This window comes from Prinia subflava, chromosome 3 (assembly GCF_021018805.1).
Source record: "Prinia subflava isolate CZ2003 ecotype Zambia chromosome 3, Cam_Psub_1.2, whole genome shotgun sequence".
NCBI classification, from domain to species: Eukaryota; Metazoa; Chordata; class Aves; order Passeriformes; family Cisticolidae; genus Prinia; species Prinia subflava.
In genome coordinates this window covers 17,672,573-17,690,741 of record NC_086249.1, presented here as the reverse complement: position 1 = coordinate 17,690,741, position 18,169 = coordinate 17,672,573, and the positions used below count along the sequence as shown (strand labels likewise).

General features: G+C 41.9%; 1 protein-coding gene across 3 annotated transcripts in view; it reads right to left on the bottom strand.

Moving 5' to 3' along the window:
• Window positions 1-1,029: 1,029 nt before the first annotated feature.
• TSPAN9 (tetraspanin 9) overlaps window positions 1,030-18,169 on the bottom strand; it is a 169,617-nt gene continuing 152,477 nt past the window's right edge. For all 3 annotated transcript variants that reach the window (XM_063394103.1, XM_063394102.1, XM_063394101.1), the window contains 6 exons: window positions 10,204-10,395; window positions 8,551-8,625; window positions 6,962-7,063; window positions 6,247-6,378; window positions 6,043-6,126; window positions 1,030-5,083 (listed from right to left, as the gene is read on the bottom strand). In XM_063394103.1, coding sequence (XP_063250173.1) covers window positions 5,012-5,083; window positions 6,043-6,126; window positions 6,247-6,378; window positions 6,962-7,063; window positions 8,551-8,625; window positions 10,204-10,266 — 528 coding nt within the window. In that variant the 5' untranslated portion in view covers window positions 10,267-10,395 and the 3' untranslated portion in view covers window positions 1,030-5,011. The remainder of the gene's footprint in view (window positions 5,084-6,042; window positions 6,127-6,246; window positions 6,379-6,961; window positions 7,064-8,550; window positions 8,626-10,203; window positions 10,396-18,169) is intronic.

The window sequence follows — 18,169 nt, the reverse complement described above, 5'->3', positions numbered from 1 at the left end:
TTTTCACCCTTCATGCTTGTTTCTTCCCTTCTCCAAGGCTATTTTCTGGTGCTCTTTTAGCCTCTCTACTCTCTTAGCAGCTGCAGGCATACACTTCTAGAGCACTTTCAGGATCTCTGATACTTGTTATTGTCAAAGTCTCTTGTGTGTTCATCATGATTCTTTCAGGCTTTCTACTAGTTCTTTTGCCTCTTTGATGTTACTGTGTGTTCTCTGAGTCTTACAGATTTTTGGCTTTTTCCCTTTTTTGATGCTACTCTTTGGGGCACTATCAATCCTTCTCCTCACTTTTTTTCATTCTTATTAATCTTCTCTTGAGGCCACCCTTGGTACTACTGAGTAGTCTGGAGCTCCTTAAATAGCTCTGATACTTTCCTGTTATCACTGAGCCTCTTCTGTATTCTCTGGGGGCGTCCTTTGCGTTAGCTCGCTCTTTCTTGGCCTCTGACACTGCTGCATTTTGTTTTCTTGAGCACTCAGAGGCTTTCTTCCCTTCTCTGAGGCTAGCTTATGCATTTGGAATCTCTTTCAGACTCTCTGTTGCTTTGTTCACTTCTGCTTGGCTCCTGTTTCATCTAGGGATCTTTCAGCCCATCTTCTACTTTCCTGGCATTTGGAGGGCTATTCTGTAATCATTCTCTGAGTGTTAATCAATGTTTGCATTTTGTCTGAGACTTCTCTGTGTCCTCTGGATGTTTTTCAAGCTCTCTACTATTTTGTCCTCACTTCAGCTATTCTGTGTTCTCGGGGACCCTTGCAATCTCTTTCATGTATCAGGCTCTCAAAACCATTTTTCCATTACAGGGAAATTTTTCTGTTTTAATATTGTTTTGAAGGATGAGAGAGGACTGGGGAAGGTGGGGTGGAGGTAGGGGAGAAGAATCTTTTCACAAATGAAACAGCTTGAAGAGCTCTGGATTTCAACTGCAGTGGAGCTGGAATAGATCTCTGTGAGTCACCTTTTGAAAATTTTTTTGTCCCTTTCCAGTTTTGGTGGTGGAGTTAGGAGACAAATGAGCTGAAAGAGGCACCTTTTAAAAAATCCTTTATTTTTATATCATCCTAGTAAAAATACTTTATATAAAGGCGAAAGTAGGTATTGCATAGAAGAAACACTGGTGCAAACATCACCCGGTGGGAATGGCATGTTGTTTCTTAGTGTCTACTCTCTACTGCACAACAGACAGCTAGCCCAGAGGCAAACATCTCCAGGTTTCCCCATGCCAGCTACAGGATGAAGCTCCTCAACTTATGGAAAGAAGTTACATCAGAATTATGTGTGACCTATTCCATGCTGCCCCCATCCCAAGAACCATGTGCTGGGAAAACATCCTTTTCCTCCTTGCCTTTTCTATGCCTGACCAATACATCACCCAGGAAAGACCACAGGGATCAGTCTGGCTGCCTTCTGTGCTTGCACCCTCCCTGTGTGTGAGTTTGTATTTCATGCACAGAAATGGAGTGGGTGGACACAGGATAGGAGAGTTGGCCTAACGTAGCCATAGTCCAGGAACTCAAAGCATGACATATCCAAGGCGTCTTCTGTCATCTGGGAGACATTTGTGTCATTGTCTTAGCATTTCACATGCTAGCTATGGGCACTTTTTTTGAGCGCCTTCCACCTGGGCTTTCTGTAATCATCAGCCTTGGTACAACCAGGAGTGAGCAGAATTCACTGCTAATTCACACTTCATCACTTTCAAATAGAGCTTCTTCAGGCAGTTCTCCTGTTTTGTCTCTGCATAAGTTCTATGGCGGCTCCCCAGCATGAAGGACAGTAAGACAGCAGGTATGCTACAGTCTGAAGGAACACTCAGAGAAACAGCACTTTCACAGACTTGAACTGTGCTTTCATGAATTAGAGATACAGGGAGTATGCATTTATACAAATCAGTATTTGTGTATATTAAAGATACTCTTACTCAGTATCAGTTTTTATTTAAAAACATGCTAAAAACTTATAGTTAAATAATCAGAGTGACATTTGGGGAAAACACACAGGCAGCCACCCACCAGCATAAGCAAAAAAAGTGCATACATACATGAGCCAAAGCTCCCTTTGACCAGCTTACAGGACAATTAGTGCCTTCTCTGACAAACTGACTGCTGCAACCTCACACTTTCCAGAGCTGTTTTTTGCTGCCTGGAAAGCGGTATTACCTTTCTGCTTATTTGAGGATGTCTGTCATCACCTCCCACATCAGAGAGTCAGCTAGAGACACAAATCAGTCCTGCTTTTGACTCCTCTCCTGTAGGTGGCTTCATAGAGATGAATACATGAAGCTCATGTAACTATCTCACTTAATACTGTGCTTAAAATGCCTAAAGTAGTCATTAAAAAAAGATTTCAGGATCTATGCTTCTAGATCGTGAAATGGAATGAAGCATTCTAGAAAAATAAGTTTGGCTGGAAGGCAAAGTAGCTGAGTTTGCAACTACACATTTCATCTCTGAGTTACTCATAAACATCTTTTATTTCCTTATTACTTTCACTAATATATTTTACCATTTTTGTACAAAAACTGACTGCAGATTAAAATTTAAGATGCGGAAGGTACCACTGTGCAACCCAAAAGGACAGAGATGATGCTCCTACTCAGCCCTGCAGCTGGCTTTTTTTTGAGCACCAAAAAATCTAGAGAAAGCTAAGCACCTCAGTCCAAAGGGAGAATGCAGTGGAGCCATCAGACGAAAACCATCCTGTCTTTTCTTGCAAAAATGGGAACACATCTTAGCAACTTTGGACACAGTCTTACATGTAGCAGCAGATATACTGGGCATCAGAGCCCCTTCTTCAACATGGAACAGCCATCTCCAGTGAGGCTCAGATGCTCCTGGTCCCTATTTTTGTTAGAAATGGAAGTAAAACTGGATTCAGTTTCTGTGCTTTCCCTCTCCTTCTTCCCTGACTCCTTCAAAGGTTATCCAAGTGAAATAGCTGAACCCATATGGCCTTGTCTGCTTCAGTGGGAAACCAGAGCCCTGTGAAACTTGGGCATTGTGCTCATATGGGCAAGGGCTGTGCTCTAAGAATAGTACCCTTCTTCTTCACTGCAACACCCAATTTCATCTCTATCTCCCACACATTCACACTCCTTCCTGTCACACTGATTTCATAGGAACTCAAAAAAGTGACACGTAGGTCACACAAAACACTATTGCTGCCAGATGTACAGATGCATGCAGGACTTATTAGGAAGACAAATAGGGAACTAAAACCTCCCAGATACATAGTGGCTCAACAGCTATTCCAGCCCGCAAGGAAAAGATAGGCTGAATGATATAATGAAAATTCCATCTTTTTAGAGCCTGAACTATGAATATTCAGACTGGATATTAATTTGTTTACCAGAGGAGTAGTTTGAGATGGCATGGCTCTGAAAGGCACAAAATCCTCAACAGTTTCTGACTCAGCCCAATAATGTCATAGTGAACCCCATCTCACGTACGTGTCAATACCTCTCTGAGAGTGACACTGGATGATGTAACCTTTGAAGGTCACTTCTGACACCTGTCCACGCAAAAAGCAGTGTTTCTTTCAGAGCTGAGTCAAGCCCTGATTGAAGTTTAATCAGAGCATCTTCCATTGTCTGAGCCTTTCCTTCTTCCTTCACAAAACAGCAAAAACCTGTAACAATGGGTAAGTGGGGGCCCCTTGCAATGAAGAAGCATTCAAAGTAGAGAAATACGCGTTCAAGTTTTCTAACAGGAATGTTGGTAAAAATATGCATTGAGTAAACTACCCCAGTGGATGAATTGGCTATCTGTCAGCAAAAAGCAATTCTGTACTGAAGGTGTGCCAATACAGAGCATCTCTGATTGCTGTTCTGGAAATTGCCCCTTTCCTGCATCATCTGGTCACTCATAATTAAACTGTCTTTTCTAGCTCGGGGAGACAGCTGTCTTTGGCCTGAGAAAATCCCTACAACACAGGCCATGGCATGATAATGGTGCCATCAAATTGACATCCCCATCCTTCACATCCAGCAGCTTGCTGTGCCTTGGGCAAACTTTTTGAAGCAGACAACACAGTCAGTGAAGTCTGCTGCCAGTAGGTCAGACTGCAATCTCTCTCCTTTGTGCCAGCAGTAACTTGCTTAGTCAGTACTTTTAGCTTTCAAAGTAGCATGACATAACACAGCCAGGCACTGCTTTGGGTGAGTAAAGGCATTGGAACTCTGCCTCGCAGTAGGAAGCTCAATATCTGGTCCAGTGGGAAGGCTTTTCATTCCATCTGAGGAAAGAGTCTCTGATTTCAAAGGAAATACTTTTGTTACAGTAAGAGCATCAAGGCCCTGATAAAGGTAGGTGCTGCCAACCCATGGACTTGAGAAAAGTTATGTCTTTGCCCCCATCTACTGTCAACTTTGCAAAACATATCCTCTGGAGATCGCACAGTGGTTCCCAAATTAATGTACAATAAATGTGTAAAACCAAAAACAGTAAGAAGTTATAAGTCAGGCAACTAAATTCTAAGCTATACCCATCATAATAATAATAATCATCATCATTATCATAATAAAAAAGTATACACCATAAGGTACAAGAAGCTGCAGAGCAAAGCAGCTCCAATTTCTAGGACTCTCAGTTAGAGTGGCTTTTCCGAGTCTTCCAGTAAATTGAACATAAGGGTTGAAAACCTAATGGAAGACTTTGAAGAATTCTCCCTTGAAGTCAAACACACAATTTTTGCACATATAGCATGGATTAGTAGAGCAAAACATCTTCTTAAGTTAAGGAACATTCTTAGAGCAGATCTATGATTTCGTGTAGAAAATCCATTTGTTTGGGGAGTTTCCCCCCTCTTTGGCAAATAAATGGCAAATGTGAAACAGAAAAAAAAAGAAAGAGTCAAATAAGTTGTGATAATAACGGGACAAGTAACAACAAAGTGGATCTGTCAATGGGACGGATTTCCTCAGCAGGGCTAGGCGTGATGCTCCTTGCAGTCATTATTTGTGTTCATTTTATAATGAGACAGAAAGGTTGATGTGATAATGTTTCAGAGGCTTTAGGCATCATATTTTTTGCCAGTCCTGTGAATCTGCTGGAATAGTGTCATGGAGAAGGCCATGCCAAGAATCTGAAGGAAAACAAACAATAAGGGGTTTAGTACAGGAAGGCTGCCAAAACTGCACTGCTGACCTGTGTTCATGGCCCAGCTGTAGTTTGAACAGTCATCCTACACAAGCCATATTTCTCAAGCTTCAATACTGAGCAGTAAACCTGAATGTGTGTTGTTCAGGCACATAGTGATGTCCAGAGTTTTACCTGTCAGAGCACAGATGGAGGCCAAAAAGCTCTCAGGGTTCTTTGTCATATGTGCAACAATTTTTTTGGAATCAACACATACAACTCTTCCCTTTGACCCAATAACTTATGCTTGTTTAGTCAGGTAACTGTGACTGAAAAGATCAGATTCAGATATTCTCCCCCAAAAGTGCAGCAGTGATAGAATCATAGAATATCCTGAGTTGGAAGGGACCCTCAAGGACCATTGAGTCCAACTCCTGGCCCTGCACAGGATAACAAAAACCACACTATGTGCCTGACAGCATTGTCCTAACGCTTGAACTCTAGCAAGCTTGGTGCCGTGACAACTTCCCTGAAGCAAGAACCCCCAAACTTTAACAGATTATTATGATACTTCTGCACTTGTTTTTTAAAACACATCAACCTCCTCAGTTCAGTGGCCATGATTTGACTAATTTTGGTAATTTCTAGAACTTGTTTCCAAAATTAAAAATCAACCAGTTCCTGAAAGGGCAGCGTAACAGATGGCTTAATATGGGAACTCCAAAGAGGTACCCTGAAGTCAAAACAGGGGGAGGCAAAACCGCAGTGTAGCAAGTCTTCTTTGCAGGACTAACTACGGACCTGCTTCCTTTCTGAGCACAAGGCCTTAAATGAATTCATAAAACAAATCTGACTTTTTTGAAATAATATTCCAACTCAAAGCAGTTGAGCATCACTTTTCACACAGCAGTCAAGAACGCCGACAGCAAATCAAAGCCACATTGAAAAACATCAGACCAGTATTACCTGCATTATGAGGACGCACATCCCAATCGAACCAAGGACATGCTTATTGTCATCAAACCAGCTCATAACTTTCTCATAACATCCCTGAAATGATGAAAGATGAAAATTGAAACCTCAAGGTCACATTTTCTTTCACGTGCATTCCCTCTGTTTTGTTCCTCCCCACCCCTACTGAAGACCTGACCTGGGCAAAGGGAGCCTTACCGTTTTCCACAGTGATTCAGTAGAGTTCCGTCCACAGTCTTGGGAGTTTTCCATACAACATCGGTCTGGAACAATGTTTTCTCCCAGCACTGGGTACCAATCCGTATAGTCATTCACACCACAGCATTTCATCTGTGCAGAAGTAAAGGATTAATAATTAACTAGCACAATTTGTAAATCATGCACTGCCACAAACTTTTATTTCCATTAAACCACTCTGTATTTTCAAAAAGGTCACCACAACACTTTTGTAGTTTTAAGGTGTTCTGTGGCTGCTGATCACCTAATGCAAATACTTAAAAACACAAAGAAAAAACAAAATCAAAGAAAATAAATGGCTCCACACCCAAATCTTATCACAGAGACATGAGCCCAAACACTAAAACATAAGATAAAAAGCCCACAACTGCTAAAATCAAAAACCTGCCAGAGCTGCAGTGCCACCTATGCAGGTTTTGGTGCCTCTCTGCTCTTACAGATCATCTCTATGCCTGTGATAGCCACAGAGAATCCCAGACAGGCAAGCATCTTCACCTTACGGAGTACACTTTGATCCTGGATTTCACAGTATTCCCTGGATGTTCAAGAGCACAAAATCAGAAATCAAAACCTGCAGTAGCCATCTTTTAGACTAGACATGGATGCCACACTTAACAGACTGCAGCAGCCTTGATCAGCAAATTGTTACTTTTTTACTATCAAGAAAATACATTACCTCTGCTTGAATGATATTCCATGCATTTTTCAGTCCAATATTATTTTCTGAATTGTATAGCTTCATACCTTCTTTCAAATCTTTCTTTGCACTTTCACTGACCTGCACCATGTAGAAGATAGAGGAAGTCAATGCACTGCACTTCAGAGGAAAGGACCAAACAGTACAGACACACATACAGGATGTCCATCTTCTACCTTCTCTCACCACAAACTTGACATGGGTAAACAGCTTCAGGACTCTCATAGATCATTGGGACACTTAAGCAGCTGCCAAGGCCTAATCTCTCCCTCAGACTGCAAAACAATGGGTTAACTCTCTTGAGATAGGAGACCTCTGCTAGAAGTCCATCATACAGTCATCATCTGATTCAAACCAGCTGAACATGAACAGCATCAATCTGCTGAGCTTGCTCTAACCTTGCCAGAGACAGCTGTTGGCAATACCCCACAGCAGCCTCTCCTGCCTGTGGCCTGCTTTAATTTGCTAAAATTACAAAACCAGAGTCCTGGCTTCCCAACCTTAGCAGAGTTATCTTTGCATGGGTTCAGGCAGACTATAGTGAATAGCCTGTACAAAATCAGTTGAAAAAAGACATTATTGTTTTTCTCCTTGTGGGAGCAAGCTTGTAGGATTTATGACTTTCAGATGTGCTCTTCTTTCTTTAGAAGACAAAGCTGGAAGGCTTAACAGGAGATCTGAGATGTCCCATTTCTTGTATTAATTTCAGTCTGAGCTCAGAGTTCTGGATGCAGGTAGCAATGTACCTTGCCTCTGTCAGTAGTGAGCTGGTAGAAAAGGAAGGATTATGGTCCTGGCATAAAGGTCAACGATATTGTAAGATCTGTTTCATCCCTCTTTTACAACCCAGTCAAAATCAGCCGTTCACCTCAGCTCCCTGAAAGTAACGGGCATCATAATGATAGCCTGAGAAGAGATAAAGGTCTGGGAGGAGCTCTTTTGAAGTAAATATATTCATACTGTAAGGTTCTGCCCTGTGTTTAGCAGAGGTCTCCAGTTCCCCAGTCACTTCTCCAGTGTTATGTATCTGATGGGCTGGCTGGTTGTGCCTGCTTCACTTAGTCACTATGAGATAGCATATTCCTACAGATGGGCTGCATGAGAAACTGCCTCTTGATCCATTCTGCACTCATGCCAAACTCTCTGTAAAGTCAAGTGAGACAACTGGTGGCATTTGGAATAACCTGTGAATATCTCATGCCTCTCTCCTCCTGTCCTGTTCCAAGGGTTGACCCTAAGAAGCTGTAAGCAGGACTTTCCACAACCCAGGACTACAAGATGATCAGCTTCTTGCAGACATCAACCATGTTGAAGCTAAGATTTCACGACAAGACAAAAAAGAAAGCTCTGGACCATGGTTTTATTTCAGGGATTTGTCTTCTGCTTGTTCTCCTCATCACTTCCTCTTCCCCCTTCAGAAGCAGCTTACAATAGACAGCCAAAATCTCAAGGTTAAACCTTCACCAAAGTGAAGATCCAGGAGAACTAACATACCTTCATAAAACAAAAAACTAAACCTGGTTTACATGCTAGTAAAGATAATTAATCTGTATGGCATAGTTGCTTACCTTGTCCATATAAACAAAGAATAAAATGACTAGTATCAGCTCTGCCAGGAGAATTATCAGCAAAACGATGAAAAACTAGAACAAAGAAAAAAGAGATGGTGTATACACACTTGCCAACTAGAGAGTAAACCTGGAGCTGCTAGAAATTATGAAGACAATAGGCTTAGAAGCAGTTTGCAGGTTTCAGCCATGCTTTTGTCTTGCTCCTTTTGACTGCTGTCACAGCACACAGTCCTGGGAGTCACTTTCCTTCACACAGACTACAGGACAGATGCTAAATCCCTTAGCGCAAAGATCAATGTGACGTGCCTCAGAAATGATTCCCTAGCAGATGGGCTTGAACCACATGTGACTGTGGAATAGTCATCATATTACTCAGCACTTCTATTCCCAGCTCTGTATCTGAAATCTCTCCCTCTGCAGAGGCATCCCAAGTGTGATTTCTAGTTGTTTCTCACTAGTTTTCATGCCCAGTGGGCATTCTTTTTCATGCCTTTATGCCCTAGCGGACTCCAGCCAGGCATGACACCTGACCCCCAGACACTGAGGAAGAATCAGTATGGAGCACAGCTAGCTCTTCAATTGGAAACTCGTGACAGTCGTGATAGTATAAAATGACTTTTGCAGAACCTTGTACAAATATAAAGTATTTTTTAAAAAAATAAGCTGGTGTTGCAGTTAGTGTGGATGAATCACATGGACTTCAACACTAATCTCTGTTTGCTCTCCTAGGTGTGCAACACACAAAACCAAGCAATCAGCAAAAAACTAGGTGCACATTTTGCCTCCAGTTTAATTCTCTGAGGTGGTTTAAGAAATTCTGCCCAACTGTTCCCCAACGTCATGTAAGAGAGAGTTTTGCAAAAGGAAAATATGCTCCTTAAAGTCACAGCATCTGGATTTATAAGCTGTGACTGAATTGGGACCTGTCTGCCTTGAAAGCCCTCCTCCCACCTTCTGCCACAATACCTCTCTCCTTGTAGGAGGGCTTCTCCTCACCCCAGCATTTTTTTTTGAGGGGGATATTTATGTGGGGGTATTATATATTCCCCCATATAATCTCCCATCATTAGTCAGGGAAGCTAACGATGAAATCTCCTGGGTTTATGCAAGAAGATCCACACTGTGTTTTCTGAGAGGGGCTCGCAACCTCTGTGCTTCAGTGCTGGTCAGAGAATTTCAAGGGTCAGACTATTTATTTTTTATTGATAAGGCCTGGCAGAGACCTTGACTTTTTAACTTTGGCTGGGATGGTTTCCACCATGCTCTGACAAAGGCCTTAGATAAGGGCAATGTAGAAAATAGCCATGAGAGGCTTTGAGCAGTTCTGTGCCTAAGATTTTTTTCCTTCCAACAGACATTTCCAGAAGGGCTATCCAGGCTGATCCTACAGTTCATGCTTAACCATTCAGAGATAACTGATAGCAACTTGCTTTGCTACCTAATACATTAGGGCACATAGTAACAAGGACACACTTGCCAGCACACCATTGACAGCACTGTGACCAAAGCTGTGGGATGTCATACTGCAAGCCTCCAGAAGACTGAAAGCCAAGGGCAATGTCACAGAGAGCCACAATTTTGCACTGGTCATTCAAATAATAACAAGGCAACAGCCACTGTTCTTAGTGAAAAGAAGTATTAATGTCTTACGCTCAACAGGAGGCACTTGTTTTCCTTGATAGCACCTAGGCAGCCCAGGAAGCCGGTCACCATGATCACTGTGCCAATGGCAATGACGAGGTTGGCAGCTGAAAGTGATGGAAAGCTGGGAGAGAATGTGGCGAAGTTCCCTTGTGACACTGACAGCCAGATGCCCACGCCCAGCAGACCACAGCCACATAACTGCAAAGAGACAAACAAAAGAAAGGTTTCACTGTTAACGTTTCACTGTCTCCTTCCCCTGAAACTCTGAAAAGAAAGAATTCCACAAGCAAGTCCTCAGGAAAGTGTTCTACAGTTCTACAGTAATGCTCTCAGTGACTTGATGCTGAAACAAAGTGAAATTTTATGTTCTTACTTAGACTCGGTCATGTCACTTGTATTTATCATTCTATTTAAAAGCCACTGGATGGCAGAATTCTCTTCTGAGAGACTTAGCACATGAAACCAGGGCTACCCACTGATCTCCCAAGAGCAACCGAATGCAATTTTTCTCTATGAAAATAAAAAGTATTATTTGAAAGAATGCTCCATTGTACTTATTTTTGTATTTGCCCTGTATTGCCTCATCCTAGGTGAGACAAGGAAGTCCTGAGAAATTTACAATCCAAAGCATCATTTCAGTAAATATTTGTCATAAAATGCCCAGTCACAGTAGCCAAGTTCGGTTTTAGTATGCGTTCTCATAGCTTTAGCGTTGATAGCTAGTGTTTACAAAATGTCACCAAAATCAGATTTCTAGGTACATTATCTAGAGGAAGATTAAGCCTTATGCAAGATGCTCACAGGCATTCCCCAGGGAAGCAGAGTAACACAGGCATTGGGTAACAGAAGAAATGTTCACAGTTCTTGTAAGGAGACTGGGAAACACCTCTGCTTCCAAAACTCAACACACAGTAACTCCACAGAGTGGTTTGGGAAGCTTTGCATCACCAAGTATGGATAAATGTCACAACGTCTGTGTCCTGTAACAGAGCAGGATAAAGCTGCAACAGGAGTGTGTGTAGCAGGAAAAAGTCAAACATCTGCTATCCCTATGAAAAGACTGGTGCAAAACATACACACATGTGGCAGGAGAGGACTTCTGCTTCTTCCCTCAAATTTGTCCTCTCCACTTAATGATCTTGAATTGATTTCTCATTGCCTTTCATGGTATGTCAGCAAGGTCAGTGTGAACTAGGAGTGGTAAAGAGCTGTGGAGGGATGCAAAACCAAAGCTTCCTGATATTCTGCTGCAGGATCCAGTGGACATGGCCACAGGTTTAAATTCTCTGCAGCTCATGGAATCAGCTGCCCTATTGGTCCTGCTTTAAATTTCATCTGCTCTGTCCTTGAATTGCTGTGGTTTTGGTGCCTCAAGCTCACTCAGGAATCCACCCTGTGATTCAGCTGTTTCCACCGCTAGATGAGAACTGCAGGCAGTTGCTGGGGCCGAGAGCTTAGTGGTTCAGGAGGTCAGGAACAGCTCTCACTACACAACATTCATTTAAGGTATTAAATGGCATTTCTAAGCTGCCAGGGCTGCCATTGCCATTAGCTGATGGCACTTTAATCAATGACTTCATGACACTCCATGGATGAGACTGTAAATGTTTCCAAAGAAGTTTCTACCAAAGACCAAAATTGTTCAGTGTAACTTTCCATCAGATCCTGAATTCACACTTTAAAGGTCATTCACAAATATGTTCTTGGACTTTCATACTCTATTAAAGTTCAGAAATCACAGCCCTAGCTCAAGTGTTTTGAAAGAGTGCAATGAATTTTGGAATCATTGGGCCAAAAGCACTAGATCATTGCAGATAGATAAGGCAGGGGTAAGAGCAAGGTCAGGGAAAAAGGCTTACAGAAGGACAAGTAAATGACAAAAAGGAGTACATATGATTAACACAAAGCTCAGCCCATAAAGAATCACACCTCAGAATCCAACACCAATTATGAGATCGTAGCAAAAGAGATAGAAGAAAGAAGCACTAACCAGCATCTCTTTACCATGTGAAAAAATCCTGCAGCACAATCCTTGAAAGAGATTTGGTCTAGAGAAAGGTGGCTAGGAAATTACTCTAGAAGGTTCATGCTTATGTTTGCTTAGAAAAAGTTAGAAGCACCTAATTGCTTAAGTGAGGGAAGGCAGAGTTACCTTCAAGTCATAGGAAATCAGGAAACAGACATGTGCTCCATGGGATGGACATGAAGACAAAAAAAGGACCAAGTGCAGAAGGGGAATCAAAGCTGGAAAGCAGAACACGACAGATGTCCCTTTGGGAGGGTCTCAATTCAGGAAACCCTCTACATACACTTCCATACAGGGCATATAATTTCTTCACTTGCTTGTGGTAGCCACATTATTAGGTATTTTGGTAAGCTCAGGAGCAAAACACTTTGCTTTTTGGCAGAAGACCATTCACCTGCACCTTCCCCTTTCCACAATGCTTTGAGCAGGGAAGAAGCATTGACACTTGATGTGAAATGTTTGCAAAAAAAGAGTCTCATGGGTTTGCAACACACCTCTGCTGTCCCAAGGCAGACCACTCTGGAGAAGAATGCCAGACATATGAACACACCAGGAGAAGAGTCCTTTACAACGTGAAATGAAGTGGAATGTCAGCTGACTGAGGCTACAGACATACCCATATTTGCTGTTTCTTCCTGCAATTCTAAAGTCCTGCTGAAGACAGTAATGGAGTAACTTCTTTCCAGCTGTTGTAGTGATTGAGCTATCACCCCAAAGTGCACAATTTGATTACAGTTCTGTTCAGAGCTTTCTGACAACATGCAAGAGAGCAGTACCACAATCATACCACAGTGTCAGCACTGGTCATGCTCTGGAAACAGCTCACTCCTAAACTAAGAGAACTTCTTTTCACACACCTTCTACCTCCCAAAGTAAGATTTCTCCACCCGTAAATTACACTGGAAGTTCAGGTTAAATAAAACATCAGGTGACAGAGTGACTGTTAAAGGCTGATCTATGTCATCGGGATTCTCTAGTGCCTGGAGAGTTAAGAGTCAGAGATTTGATAAAAGACATGGCGACCTAAAAACTTCCACAAGGTGGCATCCCATACCAAATAGCACTAAAAGTTTAAGACAAATTTCGAATTTCTTCTCTCCACAGCTCCTCGATTTTTGTGCTTTCTTCTCTGTTTTTTTCTCTGTCATTCTACTGCATAGCAGTACTGATAAAACTAAAATTTATGCTTTAAACTTCAGGTTCCACGACAAATAGTTTTTTCACTCGTGCTTCTTTAAAAATCCCAAATAATTCCACTGACATGGGACTTAATTGCACACAACCATACCAACCACAGCTGGCTAGGATTCTAGCAATAAAATACCTTTCACTGACACTTTATTCTCTACCAGTCTCATTTTTTATGCAATGTGAACACTACAAAAATGCTCTGACATCTATTTATTCTCACAGGAAACACTTCTTTCTGTTAGGAACAACTGAATCTTGGAGTGTGAAAGCAGCAAGAATATATCAAGTCCTCTTATTAATTCATTTTTCACCATATAATTAAATAATATATGCTGCTTGGTATTTAATTGTGTGAGAGTGATGGCACTGATATTCCTTCCCCAGAGAAATGGCTCAACAGAGTAATAAATTTCACTGGATTTTTCTTCTCAAAAAATGTTGGCTCGTTTCCCTCTCATGATTAGAAATCATCATCCTCTAGGCAACCATCAAATCTCTCCTTCCCCTGGTGTTTATGTCACTGCAGAACACTATCATAAAGTCAATCACTTTTACTTATAGGGCAATTTATCCACGCTATGGTACACATATTTTGAGCTTAAAAGCAAAAGGAACACCAGTGCTCCTCACAGATTCTCCCATACTTTGAATTCTCTTCAGTACCTCAATATCTGTCTTAATCACTGTGTCCAGAAAGCATAAAGCATTCTAGGAAACATGAAGAGGCTCAAGTGCTTTGAGGGAAGTTAGAACTCTAGATGAACTCAGAGAGAAAGGAACCCCAAAACAAGCCTTTCCCTGACAAATGCTATCACTAGAATAGGAATGGGGCTTATTTATTCTATTCTGCATTTTTGAGCATTGTGTGAACTAATACAACAATACAAACTTTCACAAAGAGCATTTTACCCAGGTTTAGCTGCCTCAACCATAAAAAGATACAGGGAGCGTTTACAAGACCCAGGAAAGGACAACACAGATGGTCAGAGGTATGCCAAGACTGACATATTGTACAGAAGGAGATTATGCACAGGATTATCTAGCCTAGGAGGAATTATTAGACAGGATGTGAATGAAATATTCACAACTCTAGAGGTCAGTAAGAAAACCAAACAGCCTGTGTTTCAGTCCTTTCCAATAATAGGAACAAGGGGAATAATAGCAAGCAATTGTAGTAGATTTTGTTTCACACAGCTGAGAAGTAAATTGATGTATTATGCCACAGCTGGTTACAAGAATCAAGTATGGTGCCCACTATTGTCAGTGAGGGCTAGATAATTTTTGATATTGGTAATAGCATTTGTGGTTTCTTAGCATTTACACAAATAATAATATTTTGTGCTTCTAAGAGTAAGATAATGTGTGCAGAATCCAACAGAACTACCAAGTGGCAACAAGCTGGGGTAAAGAAGGGGTAGGAAATACCATTCTGGTAATGTTTATTAACTGAATAATATTGACAGACTTGCCCTTGAAGTCATTGAACAGCATCAGAAAAAGGAATCTGATAAGGAAGGCACTAACAAAAGGAAAAGGGATGAGGCCATATTCTTGTTGACTTCTGCAGTTATTCCATCCCATGCAAAGAAGGTGTGATGGAAAAGCTGCACAAATAGGTGTGTGTGAGAGAAAGAGTTTGTTCTTGACATCAGACTTTCTCATGCTGCTTAAACACCAGGAGAGCTCTTAACACACCTGGAATAGAACAGAGACATTTAGAAACCAAATAATGAGAGACAACCGCCAGGGACAAAGAGAAGCAAGTGTCTCAGTTTGTACTCCACCTTGAATAACATGCCCTGGGCCATCTATGGCCCAGTTACAGAGAACGGAAAGCTCCCCACCTTCCTCTGTGCTGTGTTAGACCAGGAGATCTTGCCTGAAGCAAAAATGATACAATGAAAAATACACGGTACAGCTTAAATATGGCCCCATAAAATGGCAAAAAGCACAGGAGGTTTGTTACAAGGAAATACTGACAGCATGACTCCAAAGAAAAAGTGTCAGTGCTGAGAACTGATTTCAGGTGACAAAAAGACACTCTGAATTGACAGACTTCTGTTGAAACAGAAAGTCAACAGGAAGATGACCTGCACCAAAAGGACAAGCATGAAGAAGCCATGAGGACAAGCAGAATGCACCACCAAAGCCTAGCACAGAAAGGTTTTTCAGTGTCTAAGTGGCTCTTAAAACCCTCCCATTTGTTGGGGTCCACAACACTTTGGAAAAGTTGCCAATAATAATATCCTTCTGTTTGGTAAGTTCCACAATCTAAAGGTGACCTTTCTCAGGTCTTCGTTTAAAGATAGAGAGATTTCTCTATCACCATTTATATCTTTATCTCTATCACCATTTCTCCAACTGACTCTCAGACCAGTCAGTGTGCAGATGAGATAAAGTAGACAATGACCCTTACGAAGCAGCAAAGTCTTCTCACTCTGATCCTGGGGTTCAAGGGGGGTTTTGTGTGTTTTGGGGTTTTTTATTTTTTAGTATTTTTCCCCTCTCCTTCATTTATGGTATCTTAATATATTACAGATAAGAATAAGTGTTCTGGAAGGAGGCAGGGATGAGAACTACATGGTTTCCACCACTTCAAAACACACTCCAGAACAGAGATAGGCTTTCTGGAAATTCAGTTTTTGGATGGCAATTGCCAACTCTGGATTTGAGTGGTTAATCTATCTCTGGAAAGGGCTCATGCTTAAAGGAGATTTTCAGGTAAGATTAGATAAATTTTCCCGCACTGTCTAGATAATCCACAGGATTAATCAAAACTAGGACTTAATAGCTGACAATCTCAGAGGTCTCTTGCAAAGCAAGATCATCTTCTAAATATGATCTAAAATACAGCAAGGACACCAACACCTGAGAAGTTCTGCAGCCATATATTAGAAAATGAGAATAGAGTATGGAAGTAGGTGAACACACTCAAATAAAACCTACTTAGTGCTACTGCTGCAACAGTGTGGCAGATTTAAACTCTTCTACAACATTCCTATGAACCGAGCATTGATGGAAGACAAAGAAATCATTTTGATGTCTTCTTTGAGTCTAGCTCTGTAAGATCTGTACTGACAGCCTGTGTGTAATAGAAGGTACAGAACTGGAATTTGTGCAAATGCTGTGTTTCCTTAATCCATCTGCCAGAGAAAGCATTTATCATCTTTCTAGAGTCATTCCCCCAAGCTGTACTCCTGGGATGGTCCTGACAAACTCCTGACAAAGAGAGGCATCAGAGACTGTGATCTTCTGTGGAGCAAGCAGAGGGAGAGCTATCCTGAGGAGCATTAAAATCTGACACTTGTATCAGTCTGTGTTTTTGAAATGTGTACATACGCACCCAGAAGCCTTAAGCTTTGGCTTGGATGCTCTTCCCTGGTCACTCTGGAGTCTTCAATAAAGGATGTGTTCTGTAAAAGTTGTAAGACCTGGGTTTGCATGGTTTGTCAAGGACAGCTTAAACTTCTCTTTAGTTGAAGGGCAGCTCAGGTACTTCCAGTTGCACTTTAGGAGAAACTTTCACTGAGAAATGAGTACAGCACTGGAAAAAGTTACCAAGAAGGTGTCAAAATCTCCAGTCACTGAGGTTTTCAATGCTTTGCTACAGGCATGACTCATGGTTGACCTGAGCTAGCACTAGCAGCAGCACCACTTGGTATAACTTGCAGAGATTCCTGTCAAGCAACATTTCTATGATTTTATAATTTCCTCAGCTACCATGTTCTTCCTAATTTGTAAAAAATATAGCAACCATGTCATTTCTAATGAACACATGAAATCTCTTTCCTGTGGGAGCCCTATGGGGAGATCTCTCTTGGCGTGCTGGGGAATCAGCACACTTGTGTGTGCCTCCAGTGCCTGTACATTTTATGGCCGGGATGGCATTTTGTTTACATTTAACAAATGCCACTGCTCTGTGATTAGCTGAAAACAGTTATAAAATAGACAAAACATTCTTTAGTAAGAGATAATGAAATAAATAATTCAAGTGTAAACATAAACAACAGTAAAAGGCTGTTTTGTTGTCTCCCACTTTATCAGACTGCAGAACAAGCCCTGACATGTCTGAAGTGGGGGAAGACTTCAGGAAGGTGGACGGGGAACAGAAAGATGATGGACACAGACAGGCTGAGATGTGCCCAAGGCTTACAGACTCCACCTACTGGGCCAATGCTGTTTAACCTCTTCATTAATGACCTGGATGATGGGACAGAATGTTCCCTCAGCAAGTTTGTAGACAAACTCGAGTAGCTGACACAGCAGATGGCAGAGCTGCCCCTCACAGACACCTGGGCTGGATGAAGAATTAGGCAGAGAAAACATCTTAGGAAGTTCAACAAGGTGGAATACAGAGTCCTACACCCGGGGAGGAATGACCTTGTGCACCAGGACACACCATGGGCTGAGAGGCTGGGAAGCAGCTCTCCAGCAGAGGGCCTGGAGTCCTGGTGGACAACAAGGTGACCAGAACCTCAAAACAAAGAAGGCCTGCAGCACCCAGGGCTGCACTAGGAAGAATGTCTGGCAGTTTTGAGTGTTAACCTTTCCCCCTACTCAACACCAGTGAATCCAGCACAACCGGAATGCTGCGTCCAGTTCTCCCCAATACAGGACAGACATTGGTGAATATCAGTAAGAGAAAGGAGCCTCTTCAGAGGCTGAGGGGGCTGGGGCTGTTTGTTTTCAAAAAGAAGAGGCTCAGGGGGTTCTTACTGATCTGTATAAATACCTAATAAAAGGCACTGAAGAACA